The following is a 17,553-nucleotide window of genomic DNA, read 5'->3' as shown; positions in this document are numbered from 1 at the left end:
TGGATAGTCTTCCGCTTCTCACTACTTAAACACAACACTCGTGTCGTTGATCCCACCGGTGACTTGCAGCCAGCCAGGGCACATAAAGGCACCTCAACTAAGTTAAAAATAGAGTACAGTTGAGTCTTTAAGCTCGGTACGGATCTCTCCTCCTCTTCTGAATGAACGATTCACACACGGACTGACGCTACAGAAGTTTGGTGACACCTGTTGAACAAATGTGGCACTATTACCTAAAAAAATAAAATTAAAAAAAAGTAAATTGGAATGCAAAAGAATGCGCGCACTTTAAACCAAAATATATTTTTGTTCATCGAAACAAACGAATTGAGGAAATATAATGGGGAAAAAAACAACAACAATCTGGTTTACCAATGAGAAATAATTATATATTTTTCTTAAAAGATAATAAAAACGGTCACCTGCAGCTTTATACCAAATTTAACATAAATCTGTTAAGGGTGGCTGCGTAAAAGAACGTTTAAATGGACACCTCTAAATATGTTAACGTTAATAAGCACAATATCTACTGCTTTGTTTATTATTTAATTTTATTGTCATTAATATTTCCTATCTCTTTTTTTAACACTCCGAGAAAGTAAGGTACGCTACATTAAAATTTAATATACTAAAAAAAAAAAGTTTTATACTCAATGCAGCTATTTCCTTTCTTTCTTTGTAGCCTACTATCCAGCCTGGTTTTGATTGACATGTCACCCAGGTGAGTGTGACTTTCCAATAGAGTTTTCATTTTCTTATTTATTAATTATTTTAAAGATATGCTTGTAGAAAAAAGAAAGTGGTTTTAACCACAAACTGCATATAGAAACGTTTAATTTAAAGGTAAACGTGTTAGCAAAGGTTACAGGCGACAGGAGTGTTTGACGTTGAAGTCCGGTAGATGGCGCTGTGGCCGGCGGTGACTTCACACTCTTACTTCTATTGCCGTCGAAGAAGAAGAAGAAGGGAGAAAAAAAAAAAAACACGTGTTTCCTGTTTCCTCTAAAGCTGCATGGGTCGGATTCAGGCCTGAAAATAAGTGACCAGAAAAAGGTGTAAAAATGGTTCGTAAATTAAAGCATCACGAACAGAAGTTGTTGAAGAAGGTAGACTTCATTAACTGGGAGGTGGACAACAACCTGCACGAGGTCAAAGTGTTGCGGAGGTTTCACATCGAGAAGAGGGAAGACTACACCAAGTGAGTAACAGCGAGCCAGAGCACTGAACCTTATTGTGATGATGGATTAAGATGATGTTTTATCCGAGATGACTTAGACAGGGAAGGATTTTACAACTAAAAGAAGGGGAGGTTGAAAAAGTAACTTCGTCGACGTCCGAAATAACTGTCATCAGAAAAACATACGTATTCAACATTGTTAGCGACACTACATAAAATTGAAAACCAAGAGCAAGATATAGGAGGAATTTGAGCCTATAAACTGTTTATATTTATTGCCATACCTGTAAAATCTGTATTTAAGTCCCAATATTTTGGGTTAACCAACCCATTAGGAAAGGAGCAATAATCAAACCCATAATACTGAGTATAAAGTGGGACATCATGTGAGATTTGTCTTTTTTTTTTACTCCTATAAGGGAGATATATCAGGTGACACTGTTATACTGTATAGATATAAGAGCCTTGGATACAGTGTTAATATGATTTATTTTCCCTCTTATCTCAGGTACAACAAGCTGAGTCGTAACATCAGAGATCTGGCCCAGAAAATCAGAGACCTGGATGAGAAAGATGGCTTCAGAGCTCAGAGCACACATCGACTACTAGAAAAACTGTGAGTGTGGATATCAGATGCCCTGAAATGTGTCCTGGGTGATCTGATTGCAAGTACCAACAAGAATGCTTTGAGGAGGCATCGAGATATAATCACTAAGACGACATTCGGAGGTGGTCTGGGCTGCATATGGCCACAATTTTTTTTTAGCAGCGTGTGCGCAAATGGGTGTGGGCTACATTGAAGGACCACCTCCTCAAATTATATCCTCTGTGTAAGCAACAGAAATAATATCTGAGAGAAACAACATCCTGCGTGATTCCACTGATTGCTGCTAAACAGATACCAGCAGAGATTTGTTTGCAATCTGAACCCTGAATTTGTGGCTGTAAAGAAGCTGTTTTGTGATTTAAAACAAAAAAAATTTGGACTTAATGCTTGCTTCACTAATGCCCCTTCTTTAGTTTAGTTTTTTAGTATACCTGTACCTTTTTTTTTTTTTTTTTTTTTAAACAACCTGTGATGTCTCGGCAAAGTAAAAGGGAAAAAAAAAAAAAGGAGTTAGGATATAGGATGATTATTATATTTCTTTAAGAGCACTTCAAATTTTGTACGATAAAATTTTTCTGGTCAAGTAATGACAGTAGTAACTCGCAGATGTGAACTAGTTCATAGGTAGGATAATTGATGCAGCAATAAAATGAGACTCGAAGTAAGCAACGATGTCTCATTTTGGTAAATACCTGTCACTCCAACTCCTCTCTCCAAGCGTTTCTGTAAGTGTCGGCTTGTTTATTTATTTAATATCCGTGTTCATTTGCATAAAGAATGGGGAAATAATACAAGGTGTGAAGAGACGTACTCACAAGTGTCCACTTGTGATCAGATTTCCCAAGACGCCTGTTGGTGTTAGTGGAGGTGTGAACGGGGCCATACTGTTCAGTTTGTTGACAGAATCCACTTAAACATCAGTGACATGACACTCACTTATATTGACAAACATTTTAGCATGTATCATTTATTTTTGTGTCAACACATGCACTGAAATGCAGTTTGTCTGGATATTAATTTTTTTTTTTATGTGATGGCAGTGCTTTATATTGTGCAGCTCAGTCTAAATCTGTATTATTGATGAATGTACTGTTCTTCACATAAGGTACAACATCGGTCTCATCCCCACCAAACAGAATCTGTCTCTCACAGAGAAAGTCACAGCCTCCTCATTCTGCAGGTAAATCGTGTTCAAGTCAAAAATGAGTCTGTAGATGCAACCATGCATCACCTGTCTGTCAGTTTACCTGACGGCTCTGTGACTCCCGCAGGCGGCGGTTGCCCAGCATCATGCTCAACCTCCGGATGGCTCAGAACCTGAAGACGGCCATTACTTTCATAGAACAAGGACGTATCCTTCAGTACTGCGAAATGTCTCGTGTTGTCATGTGGTTGTTGTTTTTTTCTACAGTTGTTTAAATATCTTGAATAACCTCTAAAGGACTGCCCAGATTTGTCTACATCCAAGAATAGAAAACTGTTGTGCAGGATCGTCCTTGACTCAAGTCACAGATGTGCGTGTTGGTCCAGACATCGTTACAGACCCGGCGTTTCTAGTCACAAGGTTGGTCTCCACGTAGTGTTTTGTCTTCTCACTTTCTATAGAAACACTTTATGCTGCGAAGAGCCTTCCACACAAACCGTGAAAGAATAAATTTACAGTATACAGTAGATACAGTTATTAAAGCATCGCAAGAGATTCAATGTTTACACTATTTTTATGCCTTCTGTAGAAATATGGAAGATTTTGTGACATGGGTGGACTCCTCCAAGATCAAGCAGCATGTCATGAATTATAATGAGGAGGTGAGGTTTTTTTTTTTTAGGATTTGCTTAAATATGTATTATGCAGTTCTTGTTGTTGTTGTTTCAATTGATTAATCTGGTGTTTGAACACACACAATGACCATTTAGCGCAGCTACAGTATAATGCTGATGTTACATCAAAGACCACTGTGTTTCTGTTGCAGAGGGATGACTTTGATATGGTGGCTTAGACTGTTTTCTATCGTCCGTTCATCACCCCGGAGGACAGGAACAAAATCTCTGAACAGTGCTGTGAATACAGAAGTCACCAGTTTGAATATCTTATCGGCCTGGACACTGGAAAAATAAGTTCGCTCACCTCCTCAAAAACCTTAAATGGCTGAGCAATAACAGAAGAAGTGCATTTACAGACAACAAACTCCCGTCTGATGTCAAAATCTGACAAGAGTCATAACAACTTTTGCACATTGAGTAAATGGCAAGGTAAAGACTGATCAGCATTATAATTACTGACAGGTAAAGTATAAAACAACTGCTCATCAATAAATCCTCCCTTTTATAAGGATTATTGTCATTCAATCGGATTTATTTTAATGATCCTTTTAGAGACTAATTTGTGGTTCTGTTGAACTGCTCTGGCTTCTACCGAGATGTGTTCCTCCAATTTAAATGAATATTAGAAACACCTCTAACCCAGCGCAGTTCAACAGCAACATAACAAAAACAACAACCTCTTTCAATCAGATTGAATAACAACTGAATATATTCATACTGATGAAAGGATGATTTATTGATGCTTCACATGTCGGTGGTTTGATGTTGTTGCTTATTAGAGTATTTGATGGTGGAGGTCAGGTGACTCGTCTGACTAATGCTACATGTCGGTATCATTGTCTGACTCTTTAAATGTGCTGAACTACCATTGGTTGTACAGAGCAGCTTTGTGTTCCTTTTTTTTTTTTTTTTAAACTGCATGTTGCTTGCTTTGTTAGGGACCATGGAAAGGACAGGTTATTACAAGTACATACATACATGCTATAAAGAGAGGGGACAGTTTTGGATATTACTATAACTTGTGTAAAACATGCAGCTGTAAAACAGACACTGAGAATTTTATAAATATTTAATCTTTTCAATAAGACTTTCTTACAAATGTGTAAACAATAAACATTCTTTTCATCACAGTATTAAGACTTTTCACAAAAGCTCGGCAAATGCATACAAGGTTTCTCCTAACTGCTGAAATGCTGGAAAAAGCCCCAATACCAGTGTAAACATATGAATTTGTTAACATGCTGCTCCTAGATTTTCCAGTAAACAAAGTTAAACATGAACTTGCCATGAAACAGTTCCATACATAGAGAAGTCCCATGATCAACCCACGGCTCGGTTTATACTGTAGAGATAGCATAACGGAAAGCTGAATGAAGCCTAGAAAGCATGTCTACCTCCAACAAGGATGGACTGTGTAAGTCAAGGCACCCTGGTACACAAAAGCAACGTAACAGGACGAGTTGAAATGCTTGTCAAGGAGAAACAGCATCTTTAAGTCAAGGTCCTTGTCTGAGCGTCCATTAGAGCCACCAGAAACGCGCATAGATGATGAGTGTGATGAAGAACACCGCCACAGCAGCCACCTTGGCATAAGTGGAGCGGGTGTTCAGGTATTTGGCATCGCTGCGGTACTTTTTGGAGAGGGTGGACAGATTGCTGGCTTTGGTGTCTAGAGCTGAGGAAAAGACACAAATATTGAGATGAACTGAACATCCCTTCATCGATAAATCTGCTTTGTAATTTTTAAAAACTGCAGTGACAACAGTACAATCCAAACCTCCACCACAAACTGCATAATTGAGTGGAGAGCTGAATCAACGCCGTGTTGTGTTTTGTGCACGTATGCCAGCCAGGATGGACTATTACCAGAAAGAGCTTCTCCTCTTTGCAGAACCTCCTCAATGTTTGCCACCATAATTCTCTGAACATCCTGCAGCTCTGTGTTGATGCTGCCCAGGTTCCTCCGGGCCCTGCTGTCAACATAAGTCTTCTTTGTTTTCTGGATGTAAGTGTCTGGAACGATATGACACACTCAAAAGTTTTTTATTCTTTCTTGTACTCTTAAATAGTGAACAGTGAAGTGTTTCCTTTGCAAACCAAAATCAGTCTTACCAAACTCAATGAAGGAGTATGGCCTCGTTACTGTGGGTACTCTTCTTCCATGTTGGTCATAGAACTCATTGTGGAGCTCTTCAAGGTACGCAAAGGCCATCTTTTTGGGAAAAGAAACTTCGCAGAGGGACAGGTAGCATACACCCTGGGCTATTAAATAGCTGAAAACAATTTCAGTCCAAACCGATGGTTATCAATGAGGACTTTGATGCCCGGAAATATATGTAGTAGACACAAGTTTTTGTTTTTCACTTTAAGAATACATTTTAAGTACTTGTGTTTCTTACTGAAAGTTCATGTCCCCGGCCTCCAGAGTGCAGCGGTCCGGACTCTGAGTGTTCAACTTGCGGCACAGCTGCTTAACCTGGTTCTGGTACTGCTGGAGGTCTCTCCCAGACTGACAGAGATAAACAAAAACGTGTAGTTCCTGAGTTTAAATTATATCAATTCGATTATTAAAATCTCACAAATAGTCAAAAGGCTATACATTGTTTCAGGACCAAGATTACTAATTTTAAAACGTTAAATCCAGCTTCCCCCGTAACATCTGGTAGTATCACCCTGCACCTCTACAGGCGATGGAGTTACTGTAGCGTCCAGTCTGCCCTCAGTCCAACATTAGAGGAAGAAGTCGGGTATTCTAATGCTGTTTGATTTACCTCAGAAGTGGGAGCTGGGAATGACATCACACCCAAGTTGATTGCATTCCAGTACAGCAGTCAGAAAAGCAATGTTCACCACCTTTAGCAATACTACTTGATCACAACAGACTACACACAATGTTGTGCATGCAAACACTGTAGCAACATGTCCACAGAAATAATGTGGATAGTACGGTTGAGTAATTTAATGCAACACAAATAAGACAGAAGTGCTAACAAACAGTATTAATATAGATTTCAACATTGTTGATGCGTGGAACAACAATCTTGGATTGTGAGATCAGGGTTGGTGACGTTCCTCTGACTTTCCGAATCAGAAATCCAACGTTCGGTTGCTGAGGTTGTTTCTTGCTAAGCATGCTATAATGTAAACTATAGCTCTGACCATTTTTTTTTTTTTTTGTCAATCCCCCGCTTGTTATGTACAATCTAACCTCACAATCATTCGTTATTTTCCCCCCCAAAAATTCAACTACCGGGGTGTAGCTGTGACACGAGCACACACAATTAAGTCGTTGCCGTTTCTGAGGTTGTGTTACTACAATTTCTGTGGTGGGAAGTTTACATACAATAGTCAATAAGGTATATTTCCATCGCTCTGATTTAATAAAGTCAATAATATAATCAGGCTATTTTCAATGGTTGTTCTGCATTACTCATCTTAAGTGTTATTGTCTGATTTGAGTCACAACAGGTCTCTGCAAATGTTTCATGATAAAAGCCTTTTTAAGAAATGAATATCTGCTGAAACGCAACAGGGCTTTTAATTTCAAATGGATACAGGAAGTGTTGAGTTCGTATTAACGGGTAAATGCAGTAACTTTAAGCTGGGAAAACGGGAGCGGATCAAAACGAGGCTTCAAGTTAGTTAATCAGTCAATACGCCTTGAATGTTGAAGGAGAACTTCACAATTCCCTTTCTATTAATGGCTCTTAGAAATTATTGGGTTTTTAAGCACTTGAAAAATGCAAATGAATATTTGATCCAGGTCATGAAAAAAACTGCAAACATTTTGATTTCTCACGTCTGGCAGCACTACAGCTTTACCAGCTGATAAGTAACAGCAGTGCAAGAAAACACACCAGAGAGGGCAGACCGGATGCTACAGACTCACTGTCACCGCTTGACGTACTAAATGGTGTTACAAGACTGGATTTAAATCTTGCATATTGCACCTTTAAACCCTGAAAACTTTCACAAATGAACTTTTCACCATCCGAAGCAAACTATCTTTTATATTTAGCTCAACTTTGAATAAGTTAGTCCAAAACCCTTTTTTTTGTTTTTCCTGTAGAAATCATGTATTTTACAGTAGACCGATGACGCTGTTACATTTCAACATTCATCTATAGTCATTCAGCGATTCTACTGACGTGCTGATTTTTTTTATGTTTTTATTTATTTTTTTGACCACGTTGTGAAAAATGGCCCATTTGTTTTTAAACAAAGTAGTTCGGGCTACATGGGGACGCTAGCTCTCATTCATACCTGTTCATCCTCCTGTACCGACGCAACGAGCGGAAGTCCGTCCGCCAGACGAGCGATCATTGTCAGCAGGATCATCCTGATGGAGGTCAGTAATCGGCGGCTGGGCAAGCTGGCAGTGCAGTCGGAGAAAGTGAACTTCAAAAACTTTGGACTCTTTTCGCGATTTTACTTTTGATGATGCAGAAGGACTACGTTGGACGGAAGTGTACGGTGCGCCGGCGAATTGGGTCCGGGTGACAACTGGTAACGCAGAACTCATTTTTCCAATCGCATTAAAGAGGTACTTTACGCTTTTAAAAAAATCGCATGAAAATAAAGTGGATTATTTGTGTGTTTTCTCCCGATCAAAAAAATACTTTTCTTAAACTGTTATTATCCGTCGTTTGATTGGCCTATTTTAGGCTCTAATCAGCTGGCGCTGTTTGATCACTTTGACAGAGCATGAGGCCATGAGCTCCAGCGGTCCGACCAGACAGCTGGCAGACGGACTGACTACATCTCCACTGCTGATGCCTGTATTGAGCCGAGAGATGCAGATACGGTCTGGCCGGGTTCCCCGTCTGGACTGAAGCCTCTCTGAACTAAAACCAGAGGACGGAGCGCTGAACCATGGACACACCAGAAAGGTAATGCTGCCCAAATCATGGAGCACTTAAACATTATAGTGTGTATTTGTTTCCGTCTCTTGTGATCTCGTCTCGGCGTTTCCTGCTGGCCGTGGAAAGGCAGCTCTTTTCGCCTCTTTTGTTGTTATTTGCACAAGGACCCTTTGAGCATCATGCCCTCAGTTCGATGTAGTAAAAGGAGAAGATAGGTGACATTTTACAGCTTTAAGGGTGATGCATTTACCCCCATCGTTTTTCTTGTTTATTTGCTTGCCCGCAATCGCATTACATTGCACAGTGATTACGGGATGTATTTGCCGGCTATTATCAGTATAAATTAAAGCCAATAGTAAAGAGGATGGTGCCTAACAGCTGACTCTGCAGCTGGACTCTGCTGTGCGTTCAGGATCATACCACACGGGGATGAATCATTTCCAGAGCCATAATGTTAAATAATTCGTGTGCGATCAAGTGGTCTGACACGCTGTTAGCCATATTTCTGTAGCTCTTTACAGCCCGAGATCACGGTGGAGATGGGAACACTTGTGCACAGACGGTTTAATCCTCTGAGCGCCACAGAAAACCCCCCATTCACTCATAAGATGACCCGGCGGCTTGGCACAGTAGCATCCGAGCATCCTGAAAGGCCTTATTGTTGCGGTGCAGCTGGCACCGCCGTGCGCACGTTGTGATTGGTGGTTTCCTAGACCGGTGTGTGCGTGATTCACAACCGGGCTTTATTTTTATTGTCTTTATCAGGAATACATTGAGTGTTTTTAATTCTAGGGCGGGGCGCTTCATGACTAATTGATTATGAAAATAGTGATGCTGGAGTCCTGGGGGTTTCTTCACATGGGAAATTAAGACTCATTTATTTCCTTTCATGGTTTTCCCCTTTGGTTATGATGAATAAAGTGACTAGATGCTGCCCAGATGACCCACAAAGACCTCTGGAGTCTGTGATCTGAAGCTTATTTGCGCACATAGTAAGTTTCTTAACATGACTTTTATACTTTACACTGTGTTCCTACCTCTCCCCAGGTGTGCCTGTCATGCTCAGGGCTGAGGAGGAGAGCAGCTGAGGAGAAGGAGATGGGCTGCACCTCTGCTAAACAGGTGTCTGCCGTGCCCAACGGTGAGGAGGGCCAGAATAAAGCCTACAGCAATGGGGACCTCCTCTCTGGTCAGTCTGTTTACTGTATATACTTGAGTGTCTTATTTTGGATGCTTGCATTTCCCATTACCTTCTCTGTTCAGGTGAAATTCCATCTCCTTAATCTATTTTTTTTTTTTTAAAGGAGTTTTGAAAAATTGCAGGCAGTTGTTTGTTATGGTTCAAACAAATCTGTATAAGCTGCTGCCATCATTTTTAAGATGATTCTAGTTTAGGGCTGCAGCGAACAAATAATTTTACCATCAGTGAATGTGCAAACAACATTTTCGTAACTGTGCGCCTGTCATGTAATTTTCACACTGGAGAACCTGGAAGATGTAATTGTTTGGAATTTATGCTTCAAAAAATACTTATTATCAAAGGATTTTAGTTGATTTGTCAACTGAAATATTTTGATCTCTTTATAAATATACACCAAGCACTTTCTTGGGAACACCATACCAAGACTAGACTTGGCCACCATTTGCTTTTAGCCAGCCTCAGTTCTTGGTGTCATGGATTTCACAAGATGTTGGAAACCATCCTTTGAGATTCACACTCCACATCGACATGATAATGCAGCAACATGACATCATTTTTGCAGATTTGTCTGCTGCGCTCTGCTAAATCCCAAAAGGGTTCTAATGTATTCAGATTTGGAGACTTCGGAGGCCACTGAAGTTTCCTGAACTCACGGTCATGTTCATGTAACCAGTCTGAGACGACTTCTGCTTTGTGACATTATCATGCTGGAAGGAGCCGCTAGAAGATGGTAAACTGAGGCCATAAAGGAATGCACATGGTCAGCAGCAATACTCTGATAGGCTGTGGCATTAAAAACATGACTGATTGGTTTTATGGGGCCTAAACATTCCCCACACCACTACACCAGCAGCAGCCTTAACACAATGCAGCCTGAGTCATGGATTCATGCTGTTAACACCAAATTATGACCCTACAATCTGCAGCCTCAGCAGAAAACAACATCTATCAGACCATTTTTCCAAATCCAGCGGTCCAGTTTAGGTGAGACTGTGCTCACTGCAGCCTCAGGTTTCTGTTCTCGGCTGACAAGTGGAACCAGAAGTGTGCCTCCACTCTTGTTGACCTCACAGTTGATTGTGTTGTGAGTCTGAGATGCTCTTCTGCTCACCACAGCTGTTAAGAATGGTTTTGTCAACTCTTCTCCGCTGTCCTCTCTCATCAATAAAATGTTTCCACGCACAGAACCGCTGCTCGATGGATGTGGTTTGTTATTCACACGACTCTGAGTAAACTGTAGATACTGTTGTGGTGAAAATCGCAAGAGATCAGCACTTTCAGAAATACTGTAACATAAATATGGCACTAACATTCAATAAACAAACAAAGTCACTGAGGTCACTTTTTTTCTCATTTTCCTGAAATAACTGAAGCTCCTCACCTGTATCTGCTTCATTTTCTGCTGACATTTGGCTGATTTGATAATTGGATGAATAAGAAGGTGGTGTTCATCACACTGCATCATATACACTCACCGGCCACTTTATTAGGTACACCTGTTCAACTACTCGTTAATGCAAGTATCTAATCAGCCAATCACATGGCAGCAACTCAATGCATTTCGGCATGTAGACATGGTCAAGACGACCTGCTGAAGTTCAAACTGAGCATCAGAATGGGGAAGAAAGGTGATTTAAGTGACTTTGAACATGGCATGGTTGTTGGTGCCAGACGGGCACGGAAATTGGACAACAGAAGATTGGAAAAACGTTGCCTGGTCTGATGAGTCTGGATTTCTGCTGCAACATTCAGATGGTCGGGTCATGATTTGGCGTAAACAACATGAAAGCGTGGATCCATCTTGCCTCGTATCAACGGTTCAGGCTGGTGGTGGTGTAATGGTGTGGGGGATATTTTCCTGGCACACTTTGGGCCCCTTGGTACCAATTGAGTATTGTTTAAATGCCACAGCCTACCTGAGTATTGTTGCTGACCATGTCCATCCCTTCATAACCTCAGTGGACCATCTTCTGATGGATACTTCCAGCAGGATAAAGCGCCATGTCACAGAGCTCAAATCATCTCAAACTGGTTTCTTGAACATGACAATGAGTTCACTGGAACTCTGCGGGACACATTCAGTACATGTGACAGCACACCTGAATAACAGGACTGGGCAGCATATCCAAGCAGAGATACGCTGGCATGACTCGAAGGCAGGAAAATGCTGAGTCGTTAGACGTTTTGACAATGCTAGTATTTCTTGGCTCCTCCTTGTTGTTGGCTGTCAATCATTCAGTTCATTTAATAACTCAGAAATGTCATCGCTGGACAAACGATATGTCTGAATCATTTTTCCCTCCGTCATCTCAGAAATGTTTCCACAGGTGTAAAAACACGTTCTCTACGTATTCTTTGGTTTCTCTGTGTCTCCTTCTCGCCACAATAAGAGCAGCCGTCTCCCCAGATTTGCGCAACTGATTAATACGTTCCTTTCACTCGTACTAAAATACACAACAATCACTTCTCCTATTTCTACTTTAAGATTTCGTAAATATCATTGCGGGTTCTAAATTGTTCTATTTGCATGTTCCCTCCCAGTATTTTGCATCTTCAAGCAGAAACGCCCAATATTATATTTGCATGCAGGCAAACACGCAAAATGGACAACGTCTGTTAAATTGCACATTTGTAAGACGCAATCCTCACTGCACGTCGTTAGTAAATATGCTCGCGGGTGGTGTGGAGTTTGCACGTGATTTTACACACGCAAACGTTTAGTAAATCAGGCCTTCAATGTCAGTTTTTACAAATCTTCAGCGGTGATTGAAAATGCATGGATGAACTTTTATATTAATGATACTTATTAACTGACAAGCTATCAGATCCTCCTGCAATTCTTAAAATAATGTTTTATTAAAGGAGGTTTTACATGGTGGAACCATCATCTGTAGGATAAATATAAAATCGTATATGTTGATTATCATCACAATGTTAAACCTAAACAATACACTGTAAAGTAAGACCTTACACAATATTAATCTGATGTGTTACAGCTGTCATTACTGTATTTTTCATCTCCTCTTTTGTGGAAGTGGGATTGGGGGCTGGAGGGCTGTCCATGAGTGACAGAAAAGATGGAGAGGCAGAGAAAAGAGGAGAATCAGGCCGACAGCTCATGTGTTCGCTGATTGTTAAGAGAGGATTTAGGCTGGAGCGTGCGAATTCAAGCACATAATTACTTTGCCAAGTACTGAACTGTGAGAACTGTCGGCGTCGGAGGATCGTGGCGATCACAGCGGCTGTGAGCGGCTCGTCCTCCGTGCGTCCGCCGCTGCCGCCGTGCACTAATAACAGGAGATGTGCTCCTCTCTGCCCCCCCACTCTGTCACAGATGAATACAAGATGAAAGGAGTGGAGAAAGTCAAGTACATCAGTGGAGAGGAGGCAGGAGTGGACGGCCAGGACAGCACAGTGCGTGATTCTTATTGTATTCTATGTTTTTGTCTCTAATGAGACACTTTATCATCTTTCAGGATGGATTCTGTTTATATGTCTGTTTGTAAAAATAGTCAATCAGAATGAGTCATGACATGAACTTCATATTCAGACACATATCAGATTTTACTGGACCATGCTGAGTCTATTTGCATCATAATGAGGAAAATCTGAACAACTGTAACCAAGTAAAGCTTGAAGATGATGGCGTTTCTATTAATATCAGCCATTTATTATATTAAGTCAAACATTTTTAGACAAAGATTTTGTAATAACTCATTATAAACCTTTTATTTAATGAATTGCTCTTTTCAATTGATTATTAGGAAAATTCACTGGCACATAGTTATGGGTGTGTTTCATGGTGTGTTTTATAATAAAACAAACAGTAGACCGTATGATAGGATGGTTTATTGTGTGTATGTTCATGTATTTGTGTGTGTTGTCGTGTAGGAGAAAAGTGCTCTCCTTGGTAAAGGCCAACACATGGATGAAACGGGCTCAAACGAAAATGGAAAGATTCTGTAAGTATATCCGTCTGTTGTTTTTACTGTCACTATCATGAACATATGTTTCAATGTTTTTTCTCATGTTAAACCGTAAAACTCTAACCTAAGGCTGCATTGTCTTCCTTGCAGGAGCATCCACTCCTCAGAGAGTCAGCAAGAATTCTTCAGGATGTTGGATGAGAAAATTGAAAAGGTAAAAAACAAACGGTCTACAAAAGCATCAGTGGAGCATCACTTTGTTTTTGGCAAAAAGCCTCTACTCAATGACATAATGGAGGTTAATCCTATCAAATCTGTAGCAAGTGAGGACACGACAGATGATACTGCAAAACCGTCTCAATCTGTCACATCCAGCGCATTTCCACCAGTCTGGTTATTTAAAGTAATAACGTTAATGACACATGCTGTCTGTGCAGCCAATGCCATATATCAGTCTGTGCCATCGCGCTCCATTGTTGTCCAAAAAATATTAAAAGAAAATACATTAATGAGTCACAGTGTTGCACTGGCTCTGTGGTTTATTTTGTGACAATTCCACCATCCTGCTGCTGGAAATACTCAGTCAAGTCCCAAATGGGAGGTAATCCACAGCTAAAAATAGTCCCCAACAAACGCAGACTTAACTCCTGTTTCAGGGAAGCTGGTCAAAAATGACAGCAGCCACATGTTTGAGGATTTTGTGGTTTTTTGAAAGAAATTTTGTACTTGGTTTTTAAAATGTAAATAGAGAAAAAGGAAAGAAAGTTGCTTAGATTGGGAAGTCAAGAGAGTACTGAGAAGCAGACTGATAGACGTTTTGGTTTTTAATAGGATTTATTAAATACATAATAACACTAGGCCTCATTCTTCCCTGCTTTTATCTGTGCCTGCAGCTACATACATTTGTCAGAATTCCTTTAAATAGTGCCAACTAATGTTTAGTTTTCAGTTTTGGGCTACATTTGTGTGTGTGTATGTGGTAATAGTAAGAGTTACAGAGCCATATTTCTCTGTTAGACAGAACTGGGTTAAAATGCAACGTATCTTACAGCTGCAATGTATTTTCGCTCTTTGGGATCACTTATGGTGAATAATTGTCCTCTTACACTGTGATCTCTGTGTTAGTGTTACATCTGTGAAACATGTTGAGTCTAGAAAGAAGCTCTTTACCTCAAGGACAACCATGGAAACAATTCGGTATCGTTTCATCATTGACATTAAACAGTCCTCAGTGTTTAATTCAGAAGATTATTGTTGGTTTCAGACTGTTGAGTCTTTCTCTTGTTACTCTTCCATTGAGGCTGTGCTGCAAATATTTCTACAAAATGGTGTTTTATCCTCGTACTGAGGGCCCTTAAAGTAATCCAGTATTACCGCTTATCAACTTCCACTGCTGTGTCACACTTTGGTGATAGTATTGCGTTATCATAAGTGGATGAGCTTTTGAAGGTTTTGTTGTATCTATCCGAGTGCTTTTAAACTTAAAGCGTAACAGTGGAAAACAGTTTGCTTTATACAAAATTAGTCTGAATATTTTCCCCTCGGTATGATGCCAAAGCTTGTAGTACACCTGTCAATCCACTAGAGGATAATGTGTCAGTGTTACGTTTTGCCTCACCTAGGCGTGAAAAGTACACGCATTTACAACCTGGGTCGAAAAAGGAGGTCATGTGATGAAGTAAAAAGAGAGTAGGAACGAGGTCGGGGTGTTTGGATGTAAGAAACACAGAACATACACCTGGGAGACTGCTGGTGGAGTCCGTGAGAAAGCAAAAGTCAATGTCCATAAAGGAACTTATTAAGTTAGTTAACCTACATTAAGTAACATTACTTACATAAAATTACTTTTTACTCAAAACGCGATTTTTTTTTCCCGCTAAACTTGACCACGTGGATTTGGTGCCTAATCATAAAGTACCAGACTTTTCACATGTAGCCGAGGCAAAACCATAGACTGCTTATGAAAGTGGATGTATCTTCCAGGTCTGAAAAATGAGGCCGATGCGAAAGTGCCTTAAACTGCAATACCACCGAGTGCCACTAGAGGTTGGCTCCAAAAAGCCTCCAGTTCCATAGGCTCCCATTCAACTTCTCTCATGCAATTCGAAGTCCGTACTTTTTTTCCACGAGTCATTTTGGTTTTGCGAGCTAAAAATCGCTCCTTCCTATGAGTTTTCTGGCGGTCCATCTGAAAATAATCCCATCATTATCTCAATAAGAAGCCTCAGAACGTTGTGTTTTTGGGGGCGTGTCTGTTTGATTGACAGGCCCGTGGTGCAGTCAGGTTACGGCTATCGGTGAACGGGATGTAGTATCGTCGGCTTTCCAACCAGATCGCGTCAGATCCCCCGCTCGCTCGTCCAAATATGGTCACTTCTGTCTCCAAAAGTTCTCCAAACTAGCAAGATCGTGACGGACAATATCTGAGCTCGAGTCTTCATAACGGCAGTTCACCAACCAATGGGTGACGTCACTGTTGGTTGACAGTTTGGCAAAACGTGACAGACACGGCCCCCTCTAATGGACTGACGAGTGTATTACACACTCTAGCGTGATCCCAGGTTGATATTTTACATGTGATTTTGAATACATTTGCTTTTTATAATGACATGCAGTATATCACTATTGGAGTAATATTAATCTTGTGATGTTGATTTCATTGGGCTGCATATCCAGGGCCAGGATTACTGCTCAGAGGAGGAGGACATGACATAGCCCTGTGGTTAGTATTTAATTCCAGAGTTGCCGGTGGAACTCGGGTGGGACGTGACATGATGTCCAGGGGGACTCCATCTTGTTTTGACTGTCCCGTGTACGTACACGCCTCAAGAAGAATGGATTACTGACTTGAAACAAGCACCTTTTCGCCCTCCTGCACACAACCTGCTCGTCTCATCAACTCTAAGAAAGTTTACAACCAAAATCAACTCCAAGGTTCTTTAAAGGAAGAGAAGGTTTCTGTTTACTTCCTTTAATATGGCCATCACAGGATGACGGAGATCTCGGGATCGAACACTTTTCTTTCCGGAAACTCTTGAAAGGCCGATGTGCCGTACATGGCTGTCACTGACACTTACTGTGGACGTCTGAAACACGCAGCCCCGATGTCAATGCAAATTTCTGACAGCAGAAGCGACCAGTGCTCTTGTGGACACTGACTCATGATTGAAAAAAAACAACAACAACAAAAAAACGTCTCTGCATCATTTTGAATATTTCATCCTCGAATGCCTCCCTGACAAGTTGACGTGTTGGAGACTTCCTGCATTCCAAGACATAGTATCAACCTCTTTTCTACGGTGTGTCGGCCAGTACAGTGCGTTCGTCTGTCCGTTTCTGTTAGGATGTAGAGTATTTATGTTGAATAAGGCTCAGGGTTGAAGTGTTGTAATCTCTTGTCTCATGTAGTCACGTCCTTCCTCTCATTAAGACACTGTTACACCATAAAAAAAGACACACATGCACTCACACACCAGGGTGACTGACGTTAACCCTGCTTCAGTATCTGTCCCATATAACCCTACGAGGTCGAACACTGCAACGTCACATACAAGTCTCTATGTATTTTGTTCACCGGTGTTATATCATTGTGTTCGGTTTCTATGTTGAACTCTTGTTTTGGTTTTTTTAGAAAAATAAAAAGTGTTTTCAGTAATCTAACCCCACGGTTGACACGATTGTGTTGTTTTAGAAAGAGCTGGCAGCACAGGCAGAAGTGCAGCGAACACTTAACAACTGGCAAGATGAATCACACGATCGTAGAAATAACCATCGATGCACTCGTTGTGTACAGTTATTACAGTTTTGGTTTTGCAAAAAAAAATCAATACCACATTTCTTTAAGGACTGGTAATAAAATTGTGGTAATCTATATTATAAACACGCTCTGCAGCTCAGCACAATACTTAACTGTATAATAAGCTCATTGGAGGTCACCTCTAAATACTGAATGATTTAGT

At 40.6% G+C, this 17,553-nt stretch overlaps 3 protein-coding genes across 4 annotated transcripts; 2 read left to right on the top strand and 1 right to left on the bottom strand.

Annotated features, from left to right (window-relative positions):
- Window positions 1–998: 998 nt before the first annotated feature.
- Window positions 999–4,473, top strand: imp3 (IMP U3 small nucleolar ribonucleoprotein 3). The gene is made up of 7 exons (XM_069712433.1): window positions 999–1,198; window positions 1,686–1,793; window positions 2,890–2,964; window positions 3,056–3,135; window positions 3,297–3,348; window positions 3,518–3,590; window positions 3,755–4,473. The coding sequence occupies exons 1-7, from the start codon at window positions 1,062–1,064 to the stop codon at window positions 3,779–3,781; spliced, it is 552 nt and encodes a 183-aa protein (XP_069568534.1). The 5' UTR covers window positions 999–1,061; the 3' UTR covers window positions 3,782–4,473.
- Window positions 4,474–4,828: 355 nt separating this feature from the next.
- On the bottom strand, window positions 4,829–7,953 carry sec22ba (SEC22 homolog B, vesicle trafficking protein a). Its single transcript, XM_069712432.1, has 5 exons — window positions 7,869–7,953; window positions 6,005–6,114; window positions 5,718–5,878; window positions 5,472–5,618; window positions 4,829–5,280 (listed from the first exon to the last, which is right to left on the bottom strand). Exons 1-5 carry the CDS (start codon window positions 7,941–7,943, stop codon window positions 5,126–5,128), a joined length of 648 nt encoding a protein of 215 aa, XP_069568533.1. The 5' UTR covers window positions 7,944–7,953; the 3' UTR covers window positions 4,829–5,125.
- On the top strand, window positions 7,909–16,773 carry LOC138628999 (uncharacterized protein C1orf21 homolog). Of its 2 annotated transcripts, XM_069712436.1 has the most exons (8): window positions 7,909–7,953; window positions 8,052–8,148; window positions 8,307–8,494; window positions 9,515–9,656; window positions 13,003–13,082; window positions 13,560–13,630; window positions 13,745–13,808; window positions 16,271–16,773. In XM_069712436.1, the coding sequence occupies exons 4-8, from the start codon at window positions 9,566–9,568 to the stop codon at window positions 16,307–16,309; spliced, it is 345 nt and encodes a 114-aa protein (XP_069568537.1). In that variant the 5' UTR covers window positions 7,909–7,953; window positions 8,052–8,148; window positions 8,307–8,494; window positions 9,515–9,565; the 3' UTR covers window positions 16,310–16,773. The 2 variants fall into 2 exon arrangements, with proteins under 2 accessions (XP_069568537.1, XP_069568538.1); XM_069712437.1 differs by lacking the exon at window positions 7,909–7,953 and having other exon boundaries at window positions 8,037–8,111.
- The last annotated feature ends 780 nt before the right edge of the window (window positions 16,774–17,553 follow it).

This window comes from Brachyistius frenatus, unplaced genomic scaffold (genome assembly GCF_029030835.1).
Source record: "Brachyistius frenatus isolate BFR_SWC_R1_liver_20210118 unplaced genomic scaffold, ASM2903083v1 Contig_110, whole genome shotgun sequence".
Taxonomy (NCBI): domain Eukaryota; kingdom Metazoa; phylum Chordata; class Actinopteri; family Embiotocidae; genus Brachyistius; species Brachyistius frenatus.
The sequence above is the reverse complement of the archived record's forward strand: the minus strand, read 5'-3'. Positions and strand labels throughout refer to the sequence as shown.

Excerpts from the sequence above, each read along its gene's own strand:
- sec22ba (XM_069712432.1), bottom strand. The coding sequence starts at position 7,943 with ATGATCCTGCTGACAATGATCGCTCGTCTGGCGGACGGACTTCCGCTC. Across the intron at positions 6,115-7,868 it reads CGGTACAGGAGGATGAACAG|TCTGGGAGAGACCTCCAGCA; the intron begins GTATGAATGAGA and ends TATCTCTGTCAG. Across the intron at positions 5,879-6,004 it reads GCCGGGGACATGAACTTTCA|CTATTTAATAGCCCAGGGTG; the intron begins GTAAGAAACACA and ends AATTGTTTTCAG.
- LOC138628999 (XM_069712436.1), top strand. The coding sequence starts at position 9,566 with ATGGGCTGCACCTCTGCTAAACAGGTGTCTGCCGTGCCCAACGGTGAG. Across the intron at positions 13,083-13,559 it reads TGGACGGCCAGGACAGCACA|GAGAAAAGTGCTCTCCTTGG; the intron begins GTGCGTGATTCT and ends GTTGTCGTGTAG. Across the intron at positions 13,631-13,744 it reads AACGAAAATGGAAAGATTCT|GAGCATCCACTCCTCAGAGA; the intron begins GTAAGTATATCC and ends TCTTCCTTGCAG.
- imp3 (XM_069712433.1), top strand. The coding sequence starts at position 1,062 with ATGGTTCGTAAATTAAAGCATCACGAACAGAAGTTGTTGAAGAAGGTA. Across the intron at positions 3,136-3,296 it reads TACTTTCATAGAACAAGGAC|ATGTGCGTGTTGGTCCAGAC; the intron begins GTATCCTTCAGT and ends CTCAAGTCACAG. Across the intron at positions 3,349-3,517 it reads CCGGCGTTTCTAGTCACAAG|AAATATGGAAGATTTTGTGA; the intron begins GTTGGTCTCCAC and ends TGCCTTCTGTAG.